At 50.5% G+C, this 8,523-nt stretch overlaps 4 protein-coding genes across 9 annotated transcripts; 2 read left to right on the top strand and 2 right to left on the bottom strand.

Annotated features, from left to right (window-relative positions):
• Positions 1 to 310: 310 nt before the first annotated feature.
• On the bottom strand, positions 311 to 3,317 carry LOC136184618 (KAT8 regulatory NSL complex subunit 3-like). The gene is made up of 13 exons (XM_065971528.1): positions 2,924 to 3,317; positions 2,761 to 2,851; positions 2,617 to 2,700; positions 2,455 to 2,556; positions 2,271 to 2,396; positions 2,111 to 2,222; positions 1,948 to 2,060; positions 1,815 to 1,886; positions 1,683 to 1,760; positions 1,538 to 1,627; positions 1,420 to 1,482; positions 1,296 to 1,364; positions 311 to 1,244 (listed from the first exon to the last, which is right to left on the bottom strand). Exons 1-13 carry the CDS (start codon positions 3,286 to 3,288, stop codon positions 438 to 440), a joined length of 2,172 nt encoding a protein of 723 aa, XP_065827600.1. The 5' UTR covers positions 3,289 to 3,317; the 3' UTR covers positions 311 to 437.
• A 13-nt stretch (positions 3,318 to 3,330) lies between these two features.
• On the top strand, positions 3,331 to 4,619 carry LOC136184627 (uncharacterized). The gene is made up of 3 exons (XM_065971541.1): positions 3,331 to 3,491; positions 3,666 to 3,810; positions 3,863 to 4,619. Exons 1-3 carry the CDS (start codon positions 3,385 to 3,387, stop codon positions 4,523 to 4,525), a joined length of 915 nt encoding a protein of 304 aa, XP_065827613.1. The 5' UTR covers positions 3,331 to 3,384; the 3' UTR covers positions 4,526 to 4,619.
• On the bottom strand, positions 4,519 to 8,521 carry LOC136184624 (tyrosine--tRNA ligase, mitochondrial-like). 6 transcript variants are annotated; one of them, XR_010669394.1, is made up of 15 exons: positions 8,454 to 8,521; positions 8,241 to 8,403; positions 8,022 to 8,191; positions 7,864 to 7,965; positions 7,693 to 7,807; positions 7,555 to 7,633; positions 7,389 to 7,498; positions 7,234 to 7,332; positions 7,109 to 7,175; positions 6,991 to 7,050; positions 6,817 to 6,939; positions 6,614 to 6,736; positions 5,692 to 6,566; positions 4,766 to 5,628; positions 4,519 to 4,690 (listed from the first exon to the last, which is right to left on the bottom strand). XR_010669394.1 is itself a non-coding variant. In XM_065971537.1 (13 exons), the coding sequence occupies exons 1-13, from the start codon at positions 8,519 to 8,521 to the stop codon at positions 6,532 to 6,534; spliced, it is 1,314 nt and encodes a 437-aa protein (XP_065827609.1). In that variant the 3' UTR covers positions 4,519 to 6,531. The 6 variants fall into 6 exon arrangements, 1 of the variants encoding a protein (XP_065827609.1); XR_010669395.1 differs by having other exon boundaries at positions 4,778 to 5,628; XR_010669393.1 differs by having other exon boundaries at positions 4,519 to 5,224; positions 5,387 to 5,628.
• Positions 4,664 to 6,536, top strand: LOC136184621 (uncharacterized). The gene is made up of 3 exons (XM_065971533.1): positions 4,664 to 5,178; positions 5,246 to 5,413; positions 5,472 to 6,536. Exons 1-3 carry the CDS (start codon positions 4,782 to 4,784, stop codon positions 6,470 to 6,472), a joined length of 1,566 nt encoding a protein of 521 aa, XP_065827605.1. The 5' UTR covers positions 4,664 to 4,781; the 3' UTR covers positions 6,473 to 6,536.
• Positions 8,522 to 8,523: the final 2 nt, after the last annotated feature.

The raw sequence follows: 8,523 nt of genomic DNA, 5'->3' as shown, positions 1-8,523 counted from the left end.
TGCCCGTATATCCGGGTAGGGCAACCGCGTTTACCCTACCCGGACATACGGGCCTTCGTATTGGTAAAATTGATAAGCCTGATGCCCGTATGTCCGGGTTGAAAACGGCCTCTAGGAAAAAACGTAAAAACCATATACGGGACATCGTACGGTTGTTCTGATGCCCGTATGTCCGGGTAGGGTAAACGGCTTTTTGAGAAAAAACGAGGAAAAACCGTTTACCCTACCCGGATATACGGGCCTTAGTATTGGTGATATCACTGATATCACCGTCAAGGTACTACGTTACGTGAAAACTGAAAAGTACGGAAAAGCATAGCCAATTTTATTAATTAGAGCTCCCGCGTACTGGAGTAAAGCCAATAGAGCAGCGAATCGAAGATTTTCATAAAAACTTCAAGGGTTCTCGGAACTTCTCCGAATAAACTAAAACTACCTTACTTTTCCTCACTACTTTCCCTCTCTACTGTATCTTGAGATTCCGTCTTCTTCTCGCCCTTCTCCTGATCTGTTTTCTTCACTTTGGCTTCCCTGTTCCCTTGCATTGCGTCCGGATTGACTTTGTGAAAATGATAGGCATGCTCATTGCCAACGCGAGGTTTGGCCGTCGCCGCTGCCGCGCTTCCCAAAGGCCGAACAAAGACCTGCGGAGAAAAGTCCAGATGCTGCTTCGTCAGAGGAAAAGTCGAAGCCGACGACTGCCCCGAAGAAGGCGTATATCGAAACAACGTCGCCGCCGGCTTCGTCTGTTGCTGCTGCTGCTGTTGCGACGAAGGAAGTGACGACGGCGGCGACGGCGAAGGCTGCTGAACGCCGCCAGTTGACAACGGCGGTTTAGCTGAGATGTGAGCCGTAACAGTCGCTGGACGAGACGACGACGACGACGACGACGGCGATGACGCGGTCGTCGCTACAGTCGTCGCTGTTGCCGTCGCTTTGGTCGCACTCGCACCAAGCCCTCCAGAAGAAAGTATCTGCTTCAGGGGTGCTACCATCGACGACGACGTGCCCACTCTCGCAGCAGTTGGATCCGGTTTGGATTTCTTTGCCGATTCCGTCGACGATGATTTGGGTTGCACCCACGGCGTCGCCGTCGCCTTCGAACCGTATTTCGTCGAATTCGACGGCGGTCGACCGCGACGACGACGAGTCAAACGACGCTGGTCGTCGCTCGACTCCACGTCGATGGCGTCTCGATAGGGGGCAGAGGTCAACGTTTGACAAAGGAACTCGCTGATTTCTTCCTGCATAAGATAAAATAAAGGAAGCTTTACCGTGATCGCGATAGTTCATACCTGTAGGCACTTGTCTATCATGCTCTGAGTGACCGCTTCCGACTTTTTCCTTTCCCACGACATGCGCAACTGCATTGAAGTCAAACTGAGAAGAGACGAAGAACACCGTTTTTCATTGCCTTACGTAATCATCGGCTCCTTCAACGACGGTCATGCTCGTGTCGGCCTGCATCTTGTCGCGAAAGTACTATATACGAGGCAGGAGAAGTAACAAAACTTTCGTTTCACTCTTTCTCTCTCACGTCGAGACGAGATATATTGCAACACTTCGACTCGGATCCCAAAATAAACTGAACGGGAGACGTCACCATCATCAAAGAATTCCAGCACGTCTAGAGAAAAAAAACCGTCAGCTAAAAACTACGCTAAAGTCGGCGGAGCGCCTACTTCTTTCGTTGCTAGCGAAATTCCCTCAAAAGGATAGCCCAAACATATGACAGCATTTACGTCCTCTTTCGACGCAACCTGTAGCAGGCAAAGATAAACACAGAGAGATAAAGCGTGCATTTGACTTCTCACTTTGCACGCAATGAGAGCACCCGTGTCCCAACCAATAAGCACCACGGGCCTCGAATTAAAGTGTCCTTGCAACTGCAACAATACATAGTGAGTTATATGAGAGAACTAGCGCGCAACAAACAAGTACGCATACCTCTCGAACCTTCCGCTGCGTAGCTCCTACCAATTTCTCAACGCATTCGTCTATTCGAATATTGGCCCCAGCGTGATACAAGTCTCCGAATATGGTAACAGGAATGACTTTTCCTAAACAATAGGGTTCCCCAAACGGGGCAGCGCAACGACAGACGTCTAACCCAGAGTAGAGAGATGCGAGTGCCACGCTTTTGAACGTTTCGTCGACGACAACGTAAGACTTGGAGGAACGGAAGGAACGACGACGACGAATGGAGAACCCGGCAACTTTCTCTATAGAAAAAGAGGTTACAACAGTCGAACCCCCAAAATTCGTCGAACCTGTCTCCCGCCCGCTAATAGAGCTATCGCCGGATCCCAAGGTCTTTTCAACAGGAGACTCAGCGCTAAGCCGGCAGTTGGATTCGATGCAACAGAAGAGACCATCTTATCGACGAGACTGGGAGCCTAAAGCAAATCCTCGTCACATCGATTGTCCACCCAGCATCTTTTCCCTCTGTAGTACTTTCGTTCTGATGGCTTGAAGGATGTCGAGGTACGTGGCAAGTAGGGGCGTACTCAGACCGTTGGAAAACGTGCCATGCAGCCACTGACAAAGAGGCATGTCCTAGAAGGGGAAAAAAGATTCAAAAAATATATAATATCCCTTCACTACTCGAATCCTCACCCACGAAATATCAGCCAAAATTTTTCGAAATTTGACTGCCGACTTGTTCGTGTGCAAGCGTCTCATGACAGCTTCGTCTATGTGCTGCAAAGAAAAAATAATTTTGAAAAAATTCAAATAGAAGTGCGCCCGTTGCTCGCTCACATTCTCATAGGCGAGTCTCGCTAATTGGTCGCCTTCCAAGACTTCGACCGCTTTCCGAAACAGAGCGTGTTGTCTCGGCGTCCAATCATCTCTGTGCGAAAATCAATGAAAAAATAATGTTAATCCGCTATATATATATATATATATATATATCGACGTGTACTTCTTCATCTGCTCTTCCCATTTGTCGGCAGCGACGACGTTCGGTCGCACGACGTCGCTATACGTTTCGCACTCGTACATGAGACTTCGCATTTTGTGCTCGTCGAACGCTGGACGTCGGGACGTCGCTCCCGCCGGCGGTTCGTCGATTGCCTCCACGACGTCGATTTCGCCCTCGCTGCCGTCCTTTTCGCTTTCGTCGTCGTTCGACGGAGCGAGGCGCTTTCGACGCCTTTCGGCGAAGAGCGTGCGCTTCGGACGCGCGCGACTCGCTTCCGGATGACAGGACCACGACTTCGAGTACGAGTGCTCGCTCAGAACGGCGTCCATTTGGTATTCGCTGAGGAAATACGAGCTCAACGACATGACTTGGTCTGTTTCGGTCGACGCATGCGCGCTTAGGCGTGGTCAAGTTCGCTACTAAGCGCACGGATCCTAGGATCTTGACGACAGGTATCGCTCATGGAAAGAGGATCCGACCAGGTGCAGCGACTAGAAAAAGAACTGGCGAGCCTTCTAGATCAGACAGTAGGTTCTGATCATGTCGAGATAACGCGAGATCCCACGAGGTGAGTTTGCAGTGCAGTCATGCACTGTCACTGTCTCGCAACACCTTTTTGGTACCGTATCATGATATATCTATGTATCTATATGCTATTGTGTAGTAGTAGTAGCCGTCTTGAAGTTCCATATGAGAAGATAGATCTTTACCAATTCAATTGAATATCAAGATTACTTCTTAGTTTGTACCGCTACCTGCGTGCACGTGACTGGGATGTGAAGGCCGCACTTGATATGATTCAAGATAGCATCCTGTGGCGACAGAGGGAAAGGCCCGACCAGTGGACCTGCAAATGGTGCAGAGAGAAGACCGGATATCATGCAATGGTATTACCAGTATATGGCGGACTTGAAAGCATATATATCTTTTTCTCCTTAGCGTCAGGTCGGTCACGACGCCCTCGGCCGCGCCGTCTTCTACTCCTCCTTCATTCAAATGACGCTAACGGCGAGCTCGGCGTGCGCCGAGGACTCCGTTGCACACGTCGTCTATCTCCTCGAACAAGCCATTCGATCGATGGCAACCATTCCGAACGGATCCGACTCGTGCGTCTGGGTGATGGATTGCACGGGCATGTTTCTCGCCGCCTGCAGTCCGCGCGTCGCCTATCGCGTCAACCAGATCCTCTCTCACCACTACCCTGAACGACTGGCGCGCATACTCTGCGTCAACTCGGGATACATGATGCGCGGCGCGTTTGCCGCCATCAAGCATTTTCTCGCGCCGCGAACCGCCGCGAAAATGCGTTTTATGCCCGTGCCCATCACCAGGGAGTCGCTTCTAGACGAACACATGGGCGACGAGATGACCGAGTGGCTAATGGAGGAGATTCGTCTTAATGCCCAGCGGACGATCGGCGACTCGCAGCTGCGATTCTGGGAAAGACCGGCGGCAACGGAAAGCGTTCACGATCCTCGCGGCTCTGACGGCTACGTCAAACAATTCATTGCGACGTATCGTGGTTCCCTAAAAGGCGGGGATCCGAAAGGGGTGCACCATCCCCATCCGAATATCATCGAAGCCGTCACAGCTTGCAAGTAGCTGGGCCAAAGATTTTTACGCGTTTGGCGTTTTTTTTTTAAATTTATGACGGTACCTTCCTGTCTTTTTATTGGGTTCCTTTCGGTGAAGCAAATGCTTGTTGCCTCGGTTGCACGTCTCGTCGTCGTAGAGCATAGACCCGGTTGCCACGGGCACTGCTAACCGCTAATCAGAAATTAGTTCCATGTTAACGTTTATATGAGGCAGCCCGCGTTTAGGGAGCAACACTTTTCCTCTTACGGTAGTGCATACCACAATGGCTTTTCTTTCCATTAGCATCTGTCTGATCGTTATCTGTGCGTTTGACGTGAGCGCTTCTTCGTGTCGACTGTCTCCGTGCTGTAGCGACGGCTATGATGCCAACTGTCGCGCTGATGGACCGAACGGGGAGACCTGCTACTGCGACGGCGAGTGCCGACAGTGGGGCGACTGCTGCAACGATCGCGACGACGTATGCGTTGCCAGTACCTCGACGCCGCCTCCTGTCTGCCAATACACGGAGTGGGGCGCGTGGTCGAGATGCAGTCGAACGTGCGGCACCGGCGGTTATCGTCATCAGACGAGATCACTTCGTCCCCAGGGTTGCGACTCGTCGACACTGGGAACGATCGTGCTACGGGAGTCGCAACGATGCAACAGTGGGCCTTGTCCAGGTACCCATTGTTTTTTTAAGTTTCAAGTTTTTTGGAAGGTAATCATCTAATGATGACTCTGCTTTAGTCGATTGCGTCGAAAGTGAATGGGGTACGTGGTCAGCCTGTTCTCAAACTTGCGGCCCGTCTCAACGATCCCGACAACGAACTATCGTCGTGAGACCGGCCAATTCCGGTCGTCCCTGCGGTCCCCTCGCCCAAAGCTCACCTTGCCAACGAGCTCCGTGTCCGACAGGTACCAGCCGCCCCGACAAAAGAGCGAAGAGATTCTCATTCAATTTGTCTTCTATTAGACGCCAGTGGACAATGTCGAGACGCCGCCGACTCCATCGTCTATGACGAGTGCGGTCGAAGATGCGTTTGCGAAGGAGGCGAGTTGGTGCGATGCTGTCGCGTGCGAAAGGACATAACGTCGATGAGCCGAAGCGAGCGTCTGCGCTACATTCGAGCCTATAAGACAGCAGAAACGACGTACGAGAACCAATTTCGCGCCCTACTCAATCTTCATCGTACCAGTTTTTTCAACGGTATACACGACCGTCATCTCCTTCTTCCGTGGCACCGAGCCTACGTTCTCGAGCTCGAGAATCTCCTTCGCCGAGTCGACTGTCGCGTCACGCAGCCGTTCTGGGATTGGAGTCGCTACGCCGACGATCCGTGGAACGCGCCCGTATGGCAAGACGATCCCAGCTGGCTGGGATCGAACGGCGACGGGCGAAACGGTTGGGCGGTCGGCGACGGGCCGTTCAATTGCGCGCCTAGTGGCGACTGCATCACGGTGCGACGTCGCTTTCGTTCGTCTCGGACGCTGCCCAATTCGGAGGCCGTCGAACGCGTGCTCGCGTTGCGCGCCGACGATATCGACGAGTGGCAATGGCAAATGGAAGGAACGCTGCACAATCAGTTCCACTGCGCCGTCGGCGGCACCATGTGCACGACGGATTCGGCGGACGCGCCGGAATTCTATCTCCATCACGGCTACATCGACAAATTGTGGAACGCGTGGCAGAGACGAAGTGCCGATCGCTACGATCAATTTCGAACGGGATTCAATACGGGCGAAGTATTGGAAGGTTTGGGAACGACTATTCTAAGCGTTCTGAATGTGAGCCGCTTACCGAACGACGTGTGCATCGTCTACGACGAACCGCCGCAAGTCGCGCGACCGCGCGGAGGATTTCGATCGGCGACGGCGTGCCAGCCTCCCCTCGACGAGACTTTCTCGCTGTTTCGTCTCGACGAAACGGCAAGAGAGAAGATTATTGAAGCAAATAAAAGACTCTGTCGATCATGAGACTTCTTTTTAAGAGATTTGGGCCTCACTCTTGCGCGCATTTGACACCACGACAACCCCTAGATCCAGTTGATAAGAAAATAATTCGTTTTGCCTGCGAGAACGAGATTGTTTATAGCAAATCGACGTCATTAGACTCACCAGTTCTAAGTAAAGTAACCCCGTCTTGCGTGACGTAGCGCTCCGATATGAGTTCATTAGGATTGGCCAGCCGGACGTCGTTAACGTAGACGCCGTTCGCTCTAATAAGCCTCTTCGCTTCTCCTTAACGACAGAAGAAGAACCAGAGAAAAGTCACCGCGTCGCGCGACGCTGCATTAGTTATATAATTGACGCATCCTTACTCTTGCTCTCGACCGCTTTTACTTCCAACACGGCGTCCGACAAAGTCAATCCGACTTTTACCTTATCGCGAGGCACGTCGACGGATTTTATATAACGAAGGTTCTCTTTTAGATGAGAAGCGTCTAGAAACGATTTTTTGAAACTTCCTGTAATTTTACGTTTGCTCTCTCTACCTTTGACTTTTGAGTGGAATAAGACGCTCGTAAATTCTTCGGCTTTGCAAACTGCTTCATCTAAGGATGTCGACTATGTGCGCCGAGAAAAAAAACGTCGTTTTCTCTGGAGCCTTACGTCCGTGAACAAGACACGTCACTTCGGTAGCTAATCGCCTCTGGGCCAGCCTTTTCTCCGGCTCTTCCTTCATTTGTGCGCACAGGCTGATGATCGTGTGTAAAGAGCGCGTAATGCATCATTACCGAGTGCTTCTTCATCGTTTCTTCAATCTCGACGTGCGGAAGAAGAGTGAGAAAACTCAACAACCGTTTGACATCTTGATCCGAAGTCCTTAGAAAGTACTATACAGGAATGGAAGATGAACGCAATCAATGTTATAGAAAATCCTCTTCATTACCTGGTAAAAATCAAAGCAAGAGGTCTTCTCCGCCGACAGCCAAACGGCATTACCAGCACTCTTTCCAAACTTTTCCCCACTGGACGTTACCAGCAAGGGCAATGTGACTCCTTCTCGAGCAAACGTCCAACGCACAAGTTTGTTGTAAATAGTTTTTCTAACCTACCGTATGCTTGCTTGCCAACTGCTCGTCGTATCAACTCGCAGCCGGCTGTTATGTTGCCCCACTGATCACTACCCCCAATCTCAAAAACGAAAAAAGATCAAGTAAGCACAGAAGCTTGATTTTATTAGTTTTAGCTACCTGAACTAAACAGTTTTCAGATTGATACAAGTGAAGGAAATCGTAAGCCTGAAAGATTTGGTATGCGAATTCAGTAAAACTCATTCCTGCGCCACTCGAAAGCCGTTGCTGCACACTATATAATGTAAAGAGGAGACTACGATTCAAATTTCTTGACGGCAATTGCGCTACCTATCCCTGTTCAGCATCTGCTGAAGTCGAAAACGAGAGCCAACGGTTGTTATGAAACTAATAACGTTCTGATTTCGATACCAGCTGCTGTTTCTCAAAATCCTACACTGACACGATAAATGATATCCTTTTTGTTAGCAGACATATCTCGGACTTACTTGGGAGGATGCATTTGCTTGTGACGAGTCATTGCAGAATGATTGTCGAAAATTGTCGAAATACTTTTCTCGATGCAGTCGGCGTTACGTTCGATGACGTTCCGCTCGAGCTGCGCTCGTTCTTTCGTTCTCCCACTGGGATCTCCAACGAGTCCAGTCGCTTCCCCTACCTACAAATATGTGAGAAGACAAATGCGTGCACTTTCTATTCTATTCTACCACTGAAATCGTTCTGAAGCCCATCTCTCGAAATTGGAGTAAACCAACGATAGTGACAAGATTTCCAACTTGTAAGCTATTCGCTGTTGGATCAAAACCTGCGTAAACGGCCGCGTTTTCGTCGATCGAAGGACGCGCAGCACTCGTTTGGCCTTCCTTCTGTCTAGAAGAAGTTTTTAAAAGTGCTAGTGGGTGGCACGTCTGCTTTATTACCCTGTCAGTCCATAGAGAAGACCTCGCCGCTCAAGAGCGGCGATCGCCGTAAAGAAGCGTGAAGACATGT

This window comes from Oscarella lobularis, chromosome 3, assembly GCF_947507565.1.
Source record: "Oscarella lobularis chromosome 3, ooOscLobu1.1, whole genome shotgun sequence".
Taxonomy (NCBI): domain Eukaryota; kingdom Metazoa; phylum Porifera; class Homoscleromorpha; order Homosclerophorida; family Oscarellidae; genus Oscarella; species Oscarella lobularis.
The sequence above is the reverse complement of the archived record's forward strand: the minus strand, read 5'-3'. Positions and strand labels throughout refer to the sequence as shown.